We start from the raw sequence: 19524 nt of genomic DNA, 5'->3' as shown, positions 1-19524 counted from the left end.
AACTAAATATGTTTTATGCATAATACATAAAATAAAAGCTAACAGAATTGGAAAAACTTAATTTAAAAACTTACACGTATTATTAAAATACAATAAATACAAATTGAAACATCAAAATATTATGAATTATATTTAATTTCATTAGAGAAAAAGTATTAAATTAAGGTGTGCAAAAAGAATATATAAAACATATAAGGAGTGCAAAGAGAAAATATAAAACAAACATATTTCACAGAAGAGAAAGCAACAATGGTTGTTTTCCAATAGGTGTAAAGGTGGGTGTTACAAATGTAAATAGAAATAATAAGGATTATAGCAACAAGCTGCAATATTACAAAGCTTGTTGCACGGGGTTTCTTAAGGAGAGTGGGAACATGGTAAAGCATAAAGATTTCCCAACTTGAAAGCAAATTAATTTTGACACAAACACTGCTGAAGAAGGAAAAATATATTCCTTCAAGATTTTTCATTACAACAAAGGAAGGAACCAAAACCAAGGAACATTATAGAGAATCACTTGTTCATTTATCTCAATATTGTATTTGGAAGATGAGCAACACAACGAGTCAAGGTTTGATAGTCCACTGTGACGAACAACAAAATGAGGAAAATTATTCTGATGATCTTGATGATTATGAAATTGATGAATCTTACTACTTCTATGTCATCAATGCTATATTAAGTGGCACTGCTAGGCTCAATGTTCTCTTGCCCACAATCACAATCCTTGCTTTCAGCATTTTTGCACCACTCCTCACAGATGATGGTGAATGCAACGCACTAAATCGTTGGTTGATGGGAACCTTTGTGGCTATTTTGGCAGTATCATGTGTATTCTTTACCTTTACAGACAGCTTCAGAAGTGGCACTGGGAGGTTATATTATGGGGTGGCAACATTAAGTGGGATATGGACATTCAATGGAGGAAGGAAGAAACCACGTGTGCCATCAGAATACAGATTAAGGTGGAGTGATCTATTCTATGCAACACTTTCGTTGGTGTCTTTCCTTGCTTTTGCAGGGTTGCACCAAGATGTTGTCAAGTGTTACTATCCAGGATTGCCACGAAAGGTGACCAACACTGTTCCCCTTGTCGTTGGTTTTTTGGTGAGCATTTTGTTTGTGGTGTTTCCTTCCAAGAGAAGAGGGATTGGCTACCCTTTCTTGCTGCAGAGAGATCCTTTTTACTCTAGACGTTAAAACTTGAAATTAAACTCATTTTGTTTCCCCATACAAAAGCTTTACTTCTTGCATAAGATTTAGCGATCATGCATCATGTGGGTGAAAGAAAAGGGAATTTGGCTCCTTGAAATTGAAAGCAAGATATGTGTATACTGTAAACTGAAAAGTTGGGGTATATTTACTAATAGTTTTAAGAGAATTTAATTTATAAAAAAATTAATTCGAATTAACGATAGATGCACCTTAATTTTAACTTTGTAGCAGTGACGGATAGAATTTGATGTTTGTTACGTGATTATGGTTTATCAATTATCATTTTGAAACAGGGAAAATGATAACTAGTTAAGACATTGGTTAATAAATTATAAATTATAAAAATACAGTATTTTTATATATTTTTAATCCATTTTAACATTTTTTTTAAATATTATTTAATCTTTATTCAATCGGTAGCCTTAGTAGGACCTTAAAATAGGTACCAAAAAACTGGGTGAATTGTTGTGATTTGATAACCATTCGAATTCAGGATGAATCAAAATACGTGAATCTTTCACAGTCCTCTTCTCGTTTGTATTTAAAGGCTTAAATCAATTTTCATTATTGTTACTCGGTTTCTCAAAATAGTTCCACAAATCACCTATGTACAAAGGAACTCTATTGCGGTTTCTTTTTACGTCCATGGATAATTAAAGAGAAAAATTGGCAACCTATTTACGGTGAAAATTTAGGAATTGTAAACAAATAAATTCAAGAACAATCTAAGAGTGAATTTTAGGTCATTTTAAGTTTTTTTAAATGTATATGTTCTTAACCTAACAATCTAAATTAATGTCGTGAAATAGAGGATTAAGCAGAACTAGTAAAACAGTGAAATATTATTACATTGAATGTAAGGAAGATTACAAAAATAAACCGTAAGCTAATTAAATTGCAAGAAAGAAATTGAACAAATAAATTGGAAACAAAGTATAGAAATGTAAACTTACAACTCTAAGCAAAGAATAGCAAAGGCTGTGAATGCTCAAGTAACTGGTGTTTGGCCCCTGTATGTAAAGTTTACTACTTTTTATAGGCAGATGCATCTCAAGTCCTAGTACATGTGGAGGAGAAATTACTTAGAATTGTGATTATTATTCGTGATTTTTTTTAAAAAAAATCTTACAAAATTTCATATAAATTTTAAATTTTTTTAATTATTTTCTATAAAAAAAATTAGTATATTAATTCACAACAATTTATTAAATTTCCTACAAAAATTTTTAGGAATAAAAAAGGTAAGAAAAAGCTCATAATTTCCTACAATTTTTTTTACCAACATTTTTACAAGAAATTTTTTTAAAAAAATTGCAGCAATCCTTAGAAACTTCCTACGTTGTTTCTTAAGAATAAAAAGGATAAAAATAAACTTAATATTTTTTTGTAATTTTTTGTACAAAAATTTTTATGAAAAAGAATTGTATATAAACTTGTAAGAAAACTTAATGATCTTATATTTTTTTTTTGCCAAAATTAGTGTAAGCAATATTTGCAGCAAAATCCATAAAAATATAATTTTTAAATTAAAATTAAAAATTTTATTTATTTACAAAAATTAATTAATTTTTCAGAAAATTAAATTAAATTTTTAAAATATAAAATAACTTGAAGATACTTATAAATGATTTAAGAAAAAATTATATTAATTCAAATAAAAAGTATTTTCCATTGACAAAAATATTAATATTGATTTTAAGTTAAATAATAATTTTAGTTTTTGCACTTGATTTATTTATTCTTTTAATATATATGTGAAGAAATTGTGAATTTCACTCTTGTATATTTTTTTATTGACTATCAAAATTAAAAGCAATATATTATATGTAAGACTAAATAGTAAAATTTTTATATAAAAAATTAAAATAAAGTCTAAGTTAAAAGAATTAAAATAATATAAATATTAAATACAAGGGCCCAATTTAACATTATTTTGATTTTAATAAATAATATTACATGATTAAAATTATAACATAAGATTTAATTTTAATATATTATTATTATAAAAAATAATTAATTCATATAAGAGTCAATTAATATATTATATTCTTAGTTAAGAATTAATTAAAATTGTTCAATTAAATTTAATTAATAAATTATTTAAATTAATGCATGACTAAAAATTGATTGAAAACTTCCTCTCTCAGCTTTTTCACTCATTTTCTCTCCCGATGAGCCCCTTAGCTTCTCCTCCATCCCTTTTTTTAACTCTCATTGTTCATCTCATTTCACGTTTCTCACCACTCATTGATAGATGATATCGAGTCACTATCAAAATAACTAAATTCTCTAAGGATTTTGTAGTATAGAACTAAATTTAAGTTGATTTACAGGAACACATTTTTAGCTAAATTGAATTTAGGTTTTTTTTTTAATAAAACACTGGTAAATTTTGGAGGTTTTTAAATCGGCAAAATACTAAATTGAATTACGAACAAAATAAATTTGGGAGAAAACAAATAAAGAAATATGAAACCACAGAATAACAAATGTGTGTAATTTTGATTATCACAGTATTTAAAGATTTTAATATGAATTTGAACGTTTATCCAATTCAATTATTAATTCAATCGAATAACCTAATTGAATTAGATAACAAATTAAATCAAATTATTATTCAACCTAACCCAAATTAATTATCAAATTAGAATATCAATTGAATCCTAATTTAAATTCTAACAACAGAAAAGTTAATCACGATCGCAATATACAAATCTGACGTTAGAGAAAAAGAACAAACTCGAAGCAATTCAACTCAGAACTCATCGAAATTACAACGTTTGAATTTTGCGGATTGAACGGGAGGTTTAGCCTTTTATCGAAGCACTTAACCCATGTAAGAGTGAGAAGAGAATGAGAGAAATCGAGAGAAAGTAAAAAATAAGAATTCTTATTTTGGCCAAATCTCAAAAACTCAAAGTATCTAATCTCATTATCCCTTAGGAAAAATGGAAATAATCTCAATCTAATTGCATCTTCACTGACTCCATTCATCCTTATTGTGTCACAAAGCTGCAAAAAGTTAGAGATATGTAAGTTAGGATCATCCAAAATTGAATCAGAAAATTGGTCTTGCTAAACTAAATAAAGTAAAGCTGGTTTTATTTCAAAATGATTGGCTTTTATTGTAGGTCTGATTATAGAGGAGTTGTATCCCTGCATGTTAGGTATTGCATAATCCCCTAAAGTTCTCATCCTATTCTATTCAACCATTATCATCTCTTGATAATGGTTGGGAACATACATCGAACAAGTGTAAACATAAAATTTAAAGCAAGTAAATTGGGGGGAGGTTTGTCAATTTCCATATTTTAATCAAGAGCAAAATGTAAACTAGTGAAATTCAATTAATTAAGGAGAGTAATCCCTAGTCAATCAATGAGTTATATCCCTATTATTTCAAATGATTCAATAATCCCCTATTTTTCCCTTGAATTAAGTTAATCTATCAAGCATAAATTAACTTTAGCATCCCAATTAAAATTAGGCATCTTAATGGGCTCCAATCTCTATCCCTAAGATTAAGCAATCTCAAAGATTAATCAAAATTAAGCAATTTTGGATTAGAATTTCGTTTGGGTAATTTAAGGTTCATTAAGCAATGTTCCCCTCATGTAAATTTCATTTCATTTAGTGATTGGGGTTAATAAATCCAAGGAAAGAAAGAGTAATATTGCCATTCAACCCAAGAATTCAAGAACCATGTGAATTGACTAGGAATTACAAGAGAATTTAGCCCTCCATATGGATGGGCTTCACAAATGAAAGACGAGAATGCAAAAACGTAAGCAACATTAATGTAAATTCAATGAGAATCAAAGGGAAATTAGAAATTAAAACCTATAATGGATCCCTGGCTGTCACCCAAGGCTCCAAAGCTCTGGAAAGAAAATGTCCTAATTTGGCAAAGAGAATCAAAAGAAAATAAAATGTTCAAGTCCCCGTACCCTAATTCCTAAAATCTATTTATAGTGGAGGACATGTCAGCAAAGTGTCCACTTTTACCTTTGAAAGTGTCCACTTTAGGCCTTGAAAGTATCCACGCGCATATTTACGTAAACTTGTCAATTCTCTGGAGTTGCCACTATTGGGCTTGAAAGTGGCTACTTTGGATGCGCGTAGCCACTATGAAAGGCAATAGTGGCCAAGCGCAACATGTTTCCAAAAGTGCCGTCCTGGAGCTTCTGGAGTTGTTACTATTGGACTTGAAAGTGGCTACTTTGGATGCGTGTAGCCACTATGAAAGGCAATAGTGGCCACGCGCAAAATGCTTCCAAAATGGCATCCCTGGAGCTTCTGGAGTTGCCACTTTTTCACTTGAAAGTAGCTACTTTGTAACCTTTAATGCCCAGACTTGCTGTAGTTGCCACTTTTGCTCCTAAAAGTGGCTACTTTGGGGGCAACTTTCATCCAAAGGCCAAGATATCTCAGAATTAACTTGAGGACTCTGCAAAATTATCAAGACAATTAAAATTGCAATCTATATCTATGTAATTAAATGCAAATTAACCAAAAATTAATAAATCTATGATATTTACTCAAAATGTGATTTCTATATTATTTGCACTATCTAAGTCCATTTTTTTCTACCAAGGAGCACCAAAAAGGCAAGTAAAAATATAATAAAAAGTGGATTCATCAACCATCACGGCTAATAATGTTCAAAAATTCACGTGGAAAAACATTGTTACACGATTCGGTCTTCCTCATGCTATAATCACAGATAATGGGCTGCAATTCACAGATCGCCGGTTTAATGAATTTTTAGAAGGCCTTCACATCAAACATAGGGTCACATCCGTTGAACATCCCCAAACTAATGGTCAAGCTGAGGCTGCTAATAAAGTTATCTTACATAAATTAAAAAGAAGGTTGGGCTCGGCCAAAGGAGAATGAGTAGAGAAACTACCTGAGATCTTATGGGCTTATCGGTGTACGCTACAAACCACCACAAAGGAAACCTCTTTTCGGTTAACCTATGGTACTGATGTCATGGTATCGGTCGAGATTGGAGAACCATCATTTCGAAGGAAGAACTTTGAGGAATCAGCCAACGACGAATCCCTAGACGTCAACTTGGATTTAATAGATGAAGTACGTGGCCAAGCAGCAATAATGACCGAGGCTAGCATAAGAATGATGGCAAGAAAGTTTAACTCCAAAATCAACCCAAGGAAATTTTATGTCGATGACTTAGTATGGCAAGTAACCGGAGATGCATGAGGAGATCGACGAGAAGGGAAGTTGGCGGCCAACTGGGAAGGACCCTTTCGGGTAGCAGCACGATTAGACAATGGAGCATACAAGTTGGAGACATTGGAAGGAAAGCTTATACCGAGAACTTGGAATGTTACACACTTGAAGCATTATTTTAGTTAAACGCCTGTAACTGGTAATCGGTGCACTCTTTTCTTCGCCCAAGTTTTGTCCTCTTAAAATAAAGTGAAAAGGAGTTTTCCTGGGAAGGTTTTTAATGAGGCACCTTATTAATGAAATAATTCTTCTCAGCTATTCGGTTTTTATGAGTTAATCAATGAAATCTCTCTACCAAGCACTCGATTAAAATTGAATTAATTCCCTCCCGAGTACCCCTACTTGACCAAGGATGAATCTATTAAAATTCCCTCCCAAGTACTCCTACTTAGCTAAGGTTGAATTAATTAATTCCCTCCTGAGTACCCCTACTCGGCCAAGGATGAATCTATTAAAATTCCCTCCCAAGTACCTTTACTTGGCTAAGGTTGAATTAATTAATTCCCTCTCGAGTACCCCTACTCAGCCAAGGATGAATCTTTACTAAAATTTCCTCCAAGTACTTCTACTTGGCTAAGGTTGAATTAATTAATTCCTTCCCGAAGTATTCCTACTCAGCCAATAATAAGAAACAAGTATTCAATGTTGAAGAAATTTCATTTATTGGTTATAACCATTCAGTTTGATTGTTTTTAATATAGAAGTACTCAGAAGATAACATAAAGAATTAAACTCCTATTCATAATGGAAAAGGTTACAAAATTGGGGCGCTATCTGCTCATGAATACAAAGAAAATCAAAAATATATTTCTAATTTCCCTCCTCTTCGGCATCAGGATCGGGAGCGTCAGGAACCGAGGCGTCAAAACTAGGGGCCTGAGGACCGAGAGCATTGTTATTAACTTCTACTCGGTAGGTGACTTTGGTGTTAGGCTCTACATCATCATCCACTTCATTATATGATAAAAACCTACCACTGAAAAAGTCTTTGGTAAGGTCAAAATGGAAGTCGGCTGGCACTTGGCAGAAACTATAACATTGACGAACAACATGGTTAAAGCCCAACTCGTGTTAGATAGCCACTGTGACCGAACACTTGTTAGAAAAGGCCTTCAGTTCGGCATTAGCCTTCTGCCTTTCAAGAGCCAACGCCTCCTCCATTTCAACTGATTTGGCCCTTAGGGCCTCTTCCATTCCCAAATACTTCACCCGCAGAGCCTTCATTTCTTCCTCCTTAGCCTTTAGGGTTTGCTCGGTAACCTGGAGCTGATTCTCCACTATATGATAGTGTTCCTTGTATTGAACAACATCGGCCTTCAAAGCTTTATTGGTTTCAGCAAGATTCAGTCAAATCCCTTCATTATCCGCTTAAGCTTGCTGAGAAGTGGAGTCCTTGTTTTGCACCTTCCTCATCTCAAGTGTGGACTCCAGTGCTAGCCTTTGGAGCATCATCATAGATCGGATTTGAAACTCTGCATAGCACTGCCATAGAGACTCGAGGTCCAGGTTGCTGATCGCTTCCTTTCTTACTCCTGAGACGAGGAAGGTGTCGGATAAGAAAATTGGGGGAATAGCAGAGTTTGAAGAGCTGCCAGCCCCAGCCATCAAGTCACCTCGGGCTTGACTTCATGCCCTCTCTGAACCACTCGGTCTACCCAAGTGGGAATGCTTCCTCTTTTTCTCCCTCTCGGCCTCTTTTTTTTTTTGCCTTTCTCCTTTTCCTTCCCCTTCTCTCTATGCCTCTTGGGGTAATTCTCTGCAATGACAAGGTCTCGGGGAGGAGGACGAGGCCCGGTTACCTCTGGCATATGGTCGATTTAAGGGTTTCGGTGCTCCTCAATGGGTGTGTTTTCAGGGGCCTTGGTCTTCAAGGTTTGACGATAGGTTGGTACGTTAACACCACGTTGAGCCATCAGACCTACAATAAAAACAAAGAGTCAAATCAATACAAGTTAATTCAAAAAACTAAACCATAGGGACGGAACATACCATCCATGTCCAGGCGAGGACGAGGAGATTTTAATACTAAGAGTATGTGTCGGGCAGGAAGCTCTCGGGGAAGAGACTTCAAGTAATCCAAGGCCGATAACTCTCTGGCCGACAAAAGGTCCTCCGGAATCCAGTCGTACTGGCAAGGCACTCGAGTTCAGTGGAAGGGGAAGAGAGGATTATTCTCACTATCAAAGAAAAAATTTCTACCTACAGAGTGGACGGTTACTTTAAAGTATCTGGTCTTAAAACCCTTAAAAGAAGAAGCGTAAGGCTTGAATAGTGGCAACTCCAATTGCCTTATTAAAGATACCCACCTTGCTAAATCTGAAGGACGAGTACAGAAGAAATGAAGAAATAAACCTACACTAGGTTCTATGTAATAAAATTTATATAAAATTCTAAAAGCTTGGATAGCCGCCCATCCATTCGGATAGAGTTATACTCCCATTTGGAAGTCGTCTAAAGGTAGCTTTATACCTAATTCTCTAAACATATACTCATACACAAAGAAAGTGTCAGTCATCCTGACACCCCCTAAAAAAACAAAATTTGGGTTCTCGGTTTCCTCTCCTAGGAAAGGGTTAATGGATATGGGGTAGGGATCAGAAGGTTCCCATAATGAAATGCCAATATGATCAACAAAGGATTGAAGACTCCTATTTTTTCTAAATCGAGAGAAGTAGGCGGCTACTTCACCGTGTACCCACTCATATCCAAGAAGTACACAAGGAGGGAATATTGGTCTTTCCCTAGGGGGGCTTATGCCTGGTAGGGGCTCAGAAGAATTAGAATCAATGGACTCAGATGATTCGGCTCCGTCATTGCATTCTCTAATCTCTACTTCTTCATTTACCCCACTTGGTCTTGAAGAAATTTCCACCTCCCTTCGGTTCTCTCAGCATTCTGACTATTGATACTAGTCGGCCTAGATGAGTCAGACAACGAGTCCTCCCATTCTAAGGATTCGGCCATGGTAAAATAAGGAAGGGAAAGAAGAACTAAACATACCTCACAGGTAGTCAGTTCGGAAGAAAAGAGAAAATTTGAGTACCCTTCGGTTTGGAGCAACACTGTGTACTTCTCAGCTAAAAAAAAGAAGTGGAGAACAAAAGACCCGGACCACCATGTATTTATAGGGTTTAGGGCCCTCGGACATATGAAGGGTTGGACCTCATCCAAACCGACAGATCTCTTTTAAATCAAACGGTTGAGATCAAGTACCTTTTTGTTTCGTGCGCACACATTGAGAAACCCTAAAAACTTGAAGTTCTAGAATGGTCTTTTTTCATTTTTATTATTTTATTTTTTCTTTTTATTTTTATGGTTTATGGTTTTTTACCTCCTTGGTCCATACCACTTCTTTGATAAATCGAATACCCCTTCGGTGCACATACCTCATTGTTTTCCTATACTTGAACTGAGTACCCCCTCAGTATTCCTATCCATACTAGCAAACTGAGTACCCCCCTCGTCTACATTTTCTTGGCACCTTATATTATTAAGCCCTTGCTTCGTACCTCTTCGGGCTTAGGAAGCTAGTGTACTGAATAGGGAACTGCTCGGCCCTATATATAGTAAAAGGAAACCGAGTACCTATTCGGCCCAGTTTGACTGAATACCTATTGTCAGGATTAGAAGGTAATTAACCTAATTAAAGGTAATAATCAGAGCATTATCTACTTTAAAGTAAAGGGCCAAAAGTCAAGGCTGACTCAGCAGGCCCATTAGCCCATAACAAAGCCTATAAAAGGAAGGTAAGAAGTACAGGTAAAGGGTGGACTTTTCATTATTAAAATAACATTTATTGCTCAGAACCAAATCCTGACTTCAGCATCAGAGTGCCTTTTGCAGGTACCCTCCCCACGTCAGCAACAGTCAGAAGGACGTCATCGTTTCATAGTAAAAACTTGAAGACTAGTGTTTCCCTGACAAGAACAACTATAATTGACTTTCGTTACATGACAATCATATATCTCAAAATTATAACACTAATATTTGTTACCATTCATTTTATGAATAATCACATAAATAAAGCGAGACACAGTTCGTTACGCTCCCACGGTTCCTTCATTGATGATCATAGAAAAAAAATTTGGCCCAATTTTAACTACATGGATCTGTTAGGGTTTATTTTAGGCTTAAATTCTTTTGTCAATTTATTTTATATTTTAAAATTATTTAAAGACTAAAATTATTCTAAAACAGAATTTAAAAGTATGTTATGCTTAAGAAAAATTTTGAATTTTCTAGATAAATTTAAGTAAAAAATTAATTTTCAAGAAATAAATGTTATATTTTCTTGTAAGAATTCTTTTGAATTCTAATAATTAATTTTAAATTTTTTCTTAAGTTTTAAAAATATTTTCTAGGCTAAATTTATAGCTTAATCGTCTAATCAAAGAATCCAAACATAAAAATTAAACATTACAATAAAATTAATTTTTTTACCACTTACGTGCAAGATTTTTATTTACAGTCAATAATTAATAGAAATTAGGGTGTTATAGGAGAGCTCCAACCCCTCAATTCGATCTTTTATATGCATCATCAATTCATCATACAAAAGATTAATATGTATGCTGGTATGGTTGACGATGGTCTCCCTCCCCCTTCTGTTTAAGCAATTTATTTATTTTTTATAATTTATTCCTCATTTTTAAATGTATTATCTATTTAATTAATACTTATATAATAAAATATGATTTTCATTCTTAATAAAAGAAGACATTTTCTGTCGTATTTTATATCAATCTTGGCAATTATAATTTATTTCTTTTATATTTTTAATTTATATTTTAAATTTTTATCTAAATTTAAAATGCCAGTATAATGCATAAAGGATTTGTTGGTGTATGTTATTTTTTTAAATTATATTAGTCTCTCAATTAAGTGTAATTTATTCAATTTTAGTTCTATATTTTAACTGTGAATCTTCAGTTTCATAATTTCCTAAAAGTGAAAGTTTAATCCAACATCAAATATATCAAAGTTATAAAAATATAATAATTTTTTTTTTTATTAAAATTTTGATATTTCCGGTTGATCTGAAGTAGAAAATTATATATATAAAAAAAAAAAAACTCATGTGAGAAGCACACGAGGCCATAAAAAATATCTTTGCCTCTGTGCCCCCATATTCTACCTGCACAAGGAACAACTGATCATCGTGATAAAATGGTAACTAGGTGTGTGATTTGGGACTGCTTTAAGCTCAAAAATAGACTCTCAAATGCCTTCCCACCGGGATGAAACCCTAAACTTGTCGAACGTAATTTTTTCCCCTTTTGCAGGGGGGCACATGGACATATAAACCCGAAATTATTCTTTATGGCCTCGAGTGCTTCTCACATGACACATGAGTTTTTTTATTTATTTATTTTAATTTTCTAACACATATTCAACTTTCTTATGTCATTTATTTCCGTTAAATTTTGGATGGACACACAACAGAAGGATTAAAATTGTACTTTTAAAAAATTATATTCTAAAATTGCACAATTAAAAATAAGAATTAAATCACACAAATTTCGTAGTTAGGAGATCAAAAGTACTTTTTTTTTTCTTAATTTTTATCTCTCCGTTGTTATTCTTTGGATCAACCTCTGTCCACTCTATTAAAGATCAAGCAAATTCCGAACAAGAACCATAACCACCGTCGAAATAGAGACCGGCCAAGTGTTTTGTTAATGTGGACATAAGAAGAGATGTACCATCACGTGACCTTAGTTGTCACACAGTGACACATGCAGCTCCTCGAACGAAAATATATAATGCTAAAAGGTGGTGTCAATTACTCCAGTTATAAATACCAAGTTATTGCTTCATCTTGTCTCCATTTATTACGAGGACATAACTCTCAATGTGACACCGGTGGGGTCAATCACACCAAATTTAGTGATCCACAGGTAGTATTCCACCGTTATAAAGGCTGCAACTGAATCTTGGAGGAGGAGACACAGAGCAGAAAAATGGGGTCATGGCGATGAAATTTTCTACCCAACTGAGTGTCTCGTTTGTCTTAGATTTTCATTATTAGTTTTAATAACAACAATTTTAAATTATTGCATATGATACAAATATATAAGCTTAAATTAATTTTAACCATAAATTTCATATTGAAATATGTGTTACCAAATAAAATAGATTATTGTCGTAAAGCAATCGAGTTTTGATATTACTTGAACTAAGGCATACACGTCCCTACAAAATCAGCACTAGATTTCCTTCACTTACTGGCAGGAGACAAACTGCATGAAATCCATGAGAGAAATCCTTATTTCCTTCCTTGGAAGGAAACAGAATAACCTGCCAAGTTTATCTTCAATTTAGAATTTGACTTAATACCAATACATTTTCAGGAAATAACTTGAAAATGTCTTAATCTTGTGCGGATTTAAGACACAAATCAACAGAATTTTAAATTTTCAAAAATTTTCTTATTGTTGATTGAAAAATTGTCAGACTTACAAAATATTGTGAATTTCATTCTATTAAGTGATTTTTCATAATTTCATGCATCTCATAGATTTTAATTAATAATAAAAATACGCTAAAAAATAATATATATATATATATATATATATATATATATATATTTAACATTTCTCTATTGCTAAACATGAAAGAAATTAATAACACAACCGAATTCTCAAAGTGACTATTCTCTTTCGAGATGCTAGGATCATTGAAGTGAACTTTACCTTTCTCACAAAACTTTTTCTATACACGTTCTTTGTGTGTGCTATCGAAAGAGCAATCTGAAAAAGTGAGATGTAAAATCCAAGTGATAATAAAGTGGCAAAATTTGTTGATTAATCCATTAGTAGTCAATTTTGATACTTAAGTATACCTTTTAGTTTTAGACAAAAAACTTTAATTTTAACTGGTCGTGAACCAAATGGGAAATGCCAATTAAAATAGAATCACACCTTAGAATTTCATGATGGCTACAAATGTTCAGACTCTTTTACAAGAAAACTAGAGAAGGAGATCAATTGCACCCATAACAAAATTTAAAGGGGCAAAATAGCAGTACCATTCTCTAAACTACCCCACAAGAAGATTCCCTAGTCTTTATTCTATCTTATATTTTGACTAAGACTCAATTACAATTTCATCAAAATTCCAATCTCTTACTCGGTCCCTCGTTACAGCGTGACTTCGTACAAGTCGCGGGGTACCAGTTATCAAGTTGTTACAGGAAACAGTAGGCTGTGGGGTCACCTTGGATGTTGATGATGGTGCTAGAAAAGAGTGCACAGTAGAGGGTGGAAGAGATAATTTCCTGGTTAAGCATGTTGCAACAGCGGAACATCTTCCTTCATTTTCTGAACTTGAGACAGAGTAACTTCTGAAAGAGTGTGATGGTGATGGACTATCCACACTATGGCACACAAGACATGCCAGACTCATTGTGACTCCTGCAACCTTCAGCAGGAAGGTGTGTTAGAAATAAGATTCAAGTGTTAATGAACAAACACAAGACATGTTTAAAATTTTTAATAAGCATTGATTTCTCATCTCATCAAACTGAATCTGGTAGATAGAGAGTGGGATATAGTATGTAAAACAGTATCTGTACCGGAAGAAATAATATTATATATAAATCAACACAATATTGTACAATTATGCTTGGAAGATTTGAGTAAAATTGAATATTAGATGTTAAAGAAGCACCATCTAATGAAGCTTCTTTACACTGATATTTCTTTACCCTTACTATGCGCAAAATGTCAACTAGGTTAGGTATAAGACACCTATTCTAAAACTGAAAAAAGATTAAGCAACTAACCTCATACACTGTAAACTTATATGCAAACTGCTGTGAATATTGAAAATACCCGCACAATATTTCACCCTTATCATTACTTAATTCTTATCTTTCCTCCATTTAAAGCAAGCATCACATTTAAACCCTAAGATATAACCATAAGAATATTCGAATAGTGAAAATAAGATAACCAAGCCCACTAATAGCATGAGTTCTTTTCTTTCTTTGTTTTTATTTCAGTTTCTATAGTTTTCACAAACATCAACAATTTTCACACTTCTCAAAAGAATGCACTGTGCAAGCAAGAAACATTTGATCTCTTAAAATATTTCTCACACCACAAAAAGATAAAGAAGCAACAAATGTAATGATTATGAATCAAATGATGCCATGCTATTTTCTCATAAGTCTGGTTTTCACAATAAAAGAAACCTCAGCAGATTTTTCCTCTTCTGCAGCTCATCCAGAAGGCGAATTCAGATACTTTATAGTTTATATCTTTAACAATTGAAAGCCTCCAATGCACACAGGTTGAAAGTTGAAACAGTAAAAAGTAAGACAGCTAGCAAAAGAGGAGAGGGTTGGAGGAAAGGTGGCAACCAAAAGGCTAATAATGCTCAAGGGTTTCTGAAAAGGGTCAGGCTCAAAGGTTGATGAACCAAAAACCAGTTTAATGATTGATGGCCAAGCTTGCAAGTGACTCAAAAATAAAGCCAAAAATAAAAAGAACCCAAACAAAAGCAGATCAGAATCAAAACATCTGCCATGTTTATTGAAAAATAAATTTGAACATTGGCTTTTGTTTCTTCCACTACATGCAAAAATACATCTGGAACATCAATTATTCCCTAATTCTATCGTTTACAACTGACGTTGTTCCCAATTCAGCCTTCATTTTTCTATTCTTTGTTTATTCTGTGCTTCTAAAACTTTCACTTGTTCTATACCACTCAATCCCTCACGTCAAATCAACCATTACCGATTTCCATATAACACAAAAGACCAATTCTAAAAATAAAGTTTGCAAACGAACACTTGATTTGAATCTCCAGAACTTGGACAACGAAATCCAAGTCACAGGGCGCAAATCAGTGTAGTAGCTATGAACACACCATAAAACCAATAACCCACAAACACAACATCACACAAGCACCAATTACAAGCTCAGTTATGAAGGGATCTAAGAAAAAAATTAGTCAATTTGAGAATAATTCACAAATGGGTATCGATTAGATCAGCAAGTTACATATATAAATGAAGGGCAATTGAAAACACAAAACGAAACATACAAAAATGAAGTTGGATTGAAGAAACAAACCTGCTATATGTGAGTTTGGTGCGTACAATTTGGGGGAAAATAGGTGAAAGGTGCAGAGAACAAGCAGAAGAAGGAGAGAGAGAGAGAGAGAGAGAGAGAGAGAGTGGTGGGACAAGATTCTACGAGAAGTGCACAGCAGTGTTGGTGACTACACGTGTTGTAGTTTCCGTCGAGCTTGCCACAATGTGTAAGTGTAAATAAGTGTATGGATAATAAATAAATGTGACTTTGTTAAAACTTGAAATAAATAAATTATTACATCAATTACCCTTTCTATTTCATATCATTTATTATTTTTTGCTTTTATTTAATGTATTAAATTTTTATTATTTTAAATATATTTTTATTTAATATTATAAATAATTTCTTTAATTAATTATCATAATCATATACTTTATTAATTATTTTCTTTAATCTATTATCTTTTTCAAGTAAAAATATATAGTTTATATTCTATCTAAATGGTTGATTTGAAGGCAAAGAAAATAGATAGGGATATCTTGGTACATCAATTAAAGATTTCTTAACGTGAATGCGTAACCTCAAACAATATAAATATGCTATATGAAATTGAGGATACATTAGAAAAATATATATACATAAAATATTGATCGGAATAAATTACGATTTTGATAAAACTAATGCGTAAAGTTAATTTTAAATACTTAAAAATAATAATTTTTATAATATATATATATATTATAATTTTAGATTCTTAATATAATAAAAATTATTTTTTAAAAAAGAAAATTTCTGACGATACCAACTGTGTGTTTCCGCAGCTGCAAATGTCAGATTTGCCACTGTACCCACAAAATGAAATGTACAAACAGCAAATCAAAACCAAAGATCATTACTTTAAAGCATTATAATTCTTCTGGAGACGAAATATTACCATAAAAACATTATAACCAGATTTTAAGGTTGGATCCTCCAGTAGCGACCACAAAACTAGCGTATATAACCTTCATCATTATCAAATATTAGGCTTATCCATACCATATCTATCAGTCACAACAGTAGAAATAATAGACACCAAGAAAAAGAGAGTTACAATTTCTGACAGATAATGTGGAGAGGAAACGATTACAAACCAATCACCATGAGGAATTACATATTCCTCTGCGTATCTTGAAACTCGTAGAGAACCCTGGCAAAATGATAAAACTCAATAAGGTTCGTAAACCGCAAGAAAGTCAAGATAACCTAATCCTCCTCATTTCTAAAATGATATATTTACTGCAGAAATGTTTTATTTTAAATAATGATTGCATATAGATATTAGTTTACAAAATGTCGAACGCATACGAAGTAAATGAAGAAAATCATAAGTATTCAATTTCTGTGACTTGTTGACATTAGTCTTTTATAGTACAGTTAAAAGAATATATATAGTAATAAGCCATGACAATAAAAACGAGATAACAGTTGAAGTCACAAGTACGGTTTAATTATTTTAATAATCTTTAAAGTGTGTTATGTAATTTATAGTATAATTTTAATTAAAAATTTAATGTGGTAGCTGTTAAATATAAAATATAGAGTTGTTTACGATGAAAAATAACAATTTATAAACAAATAATCTAAGAACAATCTGGAGACTGGATTAGGTCCTCTTTAGGTTTTTTTAAGTGTATTGTAATTAAATGAATGTTGTAAAATAAATTGTTCAACAAGAATAATATAAAACTGAATTACAGTGTAGAGGTTTTTACAATAATTTGTTAAAACAAGAACCAAATTGCAGAAAAGAAATAAGCAAACGAACTGGAATTAAAATACGGAAAGGTAAATATGCATAAATTAAACGTACGACTCCTAGCAATGAGCAACAACACCGTGAGTCTCCTGATAGCTAGTGTCTGGCGCGGTGCAGGTTTTCAACGTGCAGAGGTTTTGGGTGCAAAAAGTCATCTCCTGGAAAATGAAACTTTAAAGTATTTATAGGCAAGGATCGTCGCCGTTCTCCTCTTTTGGCAGGCACTTTTTAATAACTATCTTCCACTGTTGATGCTCATTATCCATGATAGCTTTATGATCGTGCTATCGGTTGTGACTTCTCCCATAACTACTATCGCCCACAATCTGTCTTCATATTATTGAACCTTCGTCTGGTGGTAACTGCTGGTGACTGTTGGTGGCCATTTTTTGAACCTTATATTAGCTTTTGAGTCTTATTAGGACTTTTTATTTTCGCTCTTTCGAGCATTTCTGGGAGCAATCTAGGAAACTTATTTAACATTATGGCCTTAAACTATTTTTCTCTTGACTTTTTTTTTTTTTTTACTAATTCTAGGGTTTGAGAGCTTATCTTGGCCTCGTGAACTTAGAATATTGTCTCTGATCATTCCTACTTTTCCAGCAATTTTGGAGGGAATATGGAGCTCAATCAGATTTGTGGACTTAGAATATTTTACGCTTCTTGGTTTTCAAGCAATTCTGAAGAAGATCTGGAGCTCTGTCAGGTTGGTGGACTTAGAATGTTTTCTAACCCTTTTTGTTTTTCGAGCAGTTTTGTGTTGCTAGGGACATAGAAACCCTAAAAAGACTCCGCGAAAAGATTTCCAATCCTGTGGACTTAGAATATTTTCTTGTTGTTCTTGTTTTTCGAGCAGTTTTGGGTGTAAGAAATCTGAGGGCTACTCAAAAACTTCTCAAAAAATCCTCATCTTGTGGACTTGGAACAATATCTGATCGTTTCCATTTTTCGAGCAGTTTTGGTTATTCTTAATCCAGGGGCCAAGGCATCCTCGAAAACACCTCGAAAAGGCCTTTAGTTTTGTGGACTTGGAATAATTTATTACTCTTCATCTTTCAAGCAGTTTTGAGGGAAATTAGGAATGTGACAAAAATCTCTAAAACTACTTGAAATTTTCCTTTTTCAAGTAATGGGTCTAATCCACCTTTCAATGCTTCTTGGATTCAGGTTTACTTTTTGCCTAGGAAAGAGGCCCCTTCTCCAACCTTTTAAAACTTGTCAAAATGTTGCTTCTTTCAATGTAATTTTTTAACTTAGAAAATTTTCCTCACCCCAAATAGATGCCTCCCAAAATAATTTCTCAAATTTATGAGATTTTAATATTTTTATTTTTAGTATTAATTGGAAAATTTTCAATTTTTAGATTTCCCACCATTTTTATGGTGCCTCTGCCATTTACCTGCTTTATGTTAGGTACGTCACCCAAAGTCGGCGCATTTAATGCAGCCTACGCCTGGCAGTTACTCAAAACGTCCCATTACGAAGACGTGCGTCGTTCTATGGGGGATTTGAGGTGATTTTTTTTATCGAAAAGGTGCCCTACTTTCTCTTCAGCTTCCCACTAATTGCCTAAACAATATGGATTTGGGCTATTCCATGGGCCTGACACAAGATTGGGACTAGTATATAAGGTGGAGTTACCTTCTCATTTTTACGCTTTTATTTTTACTTCATCTTCTCAAGAGCTCTGTTCTCTCTCTTCTGCTCCTTTTGTGTCAAAGTCTTTCTTGCCTCCTCTATTCCTTTCATTTTCTCTCGAAAGATAGCATCCAAATCGAAGGTTCCTTCAACTTTCTCAAATGATGAGCTCGTACCTCTAGGTCATTTAAGCTATCTTCCTGAGCCGCCTCTCGAGGAGAAGAAGCTAGCTATTTGGAAATCTCAGGTATTTGTCCCTTTTTCTTTAGGCTCAAAACCTCATGCATTTTTAGGCCCTTTTATTCCCCAAGAATCTGCCGAGTCCTTTTTTTTGGTTGATGGGGTCTTAGCATTTTCCTTGAAATATAACTTGGATTCTCTCGAGAATGCTCAAAAAATACAACTTGAATCCCAAGTACTTGTCAAAATTTTGCTTCTTTCAATGTAATTTTTAACTTAGAAAATTTTTCTCACCCCAAACAAGAGTTAATAAAGATATAATTATAAATACAATTATAAGGAAACTTTCACCCTCCCTTCATATAAAATAAAAGAAGGGTTATTAAAATAAAGGTTACA

At 33.2% G+C, this 19524-nt stretch overlaps 2 protein-coding genes across 2 annotated transcripts; one reads left to right on the top strand and one right to left on the bottom strand.

The window, feature by feature from the left end:
• Positions 1-549: 549 nt before the first annotated feature.
• On the top strand, positions 550-1200 carry LOC113866920 (protein DMP2-like). Its single transcript, XM_027501718.1, has one exon. It carries the CDS (start codon positions 550-552, stop codon positions 1198-1200), a length of 651 nt encoding a protein of 216 aa, XP_027357519.1.
• Positions 1201-13371: 12171 nt separating this feature from the next.
• Positions 13372-15673, bottom strand: LOC113868009. The gene is made up of 2 exons (XM_027503558.1): positions 15549-15673; positions 13372-13887 (listed from the first exon to the last, which is right to left on the bottom strand). The coding sequence occupies exon 2, from the start codon at positions 13870-13872 to the stop codon at positions 13555-13557; it is 318 nt and encodes a 105-aa protein (XP_027359359.1). The 5' UTR covers positions 13873-13887; positions 15549-15673; the 3' UTR covers positions 13372-13554.
• Between the last annotated feature and the right edge of the window lie 3851 nt (positions 15674-19524).

This window comes from Abrus precatorius, unplaced genomic scaffold (genome assembly GCF_003935025.1).
Source record: "Abrus precatorius isolate BTA unplaced genomic scaffold, Abrus_2018 Scaffold5, whole genome shotgun sequence".
Lineage (NCBI taxonomy): Eukaryota > Viridiplantae > Streptophyta > Magnoliopsida > Fabales > Fabaceae > Abrus > Abrus precatorius.
The sequence above is the reverse complement of the archived record's forward strand: the minus strand, read 5'-3'. Positions and strand labels throughout refer to the sequence as shown.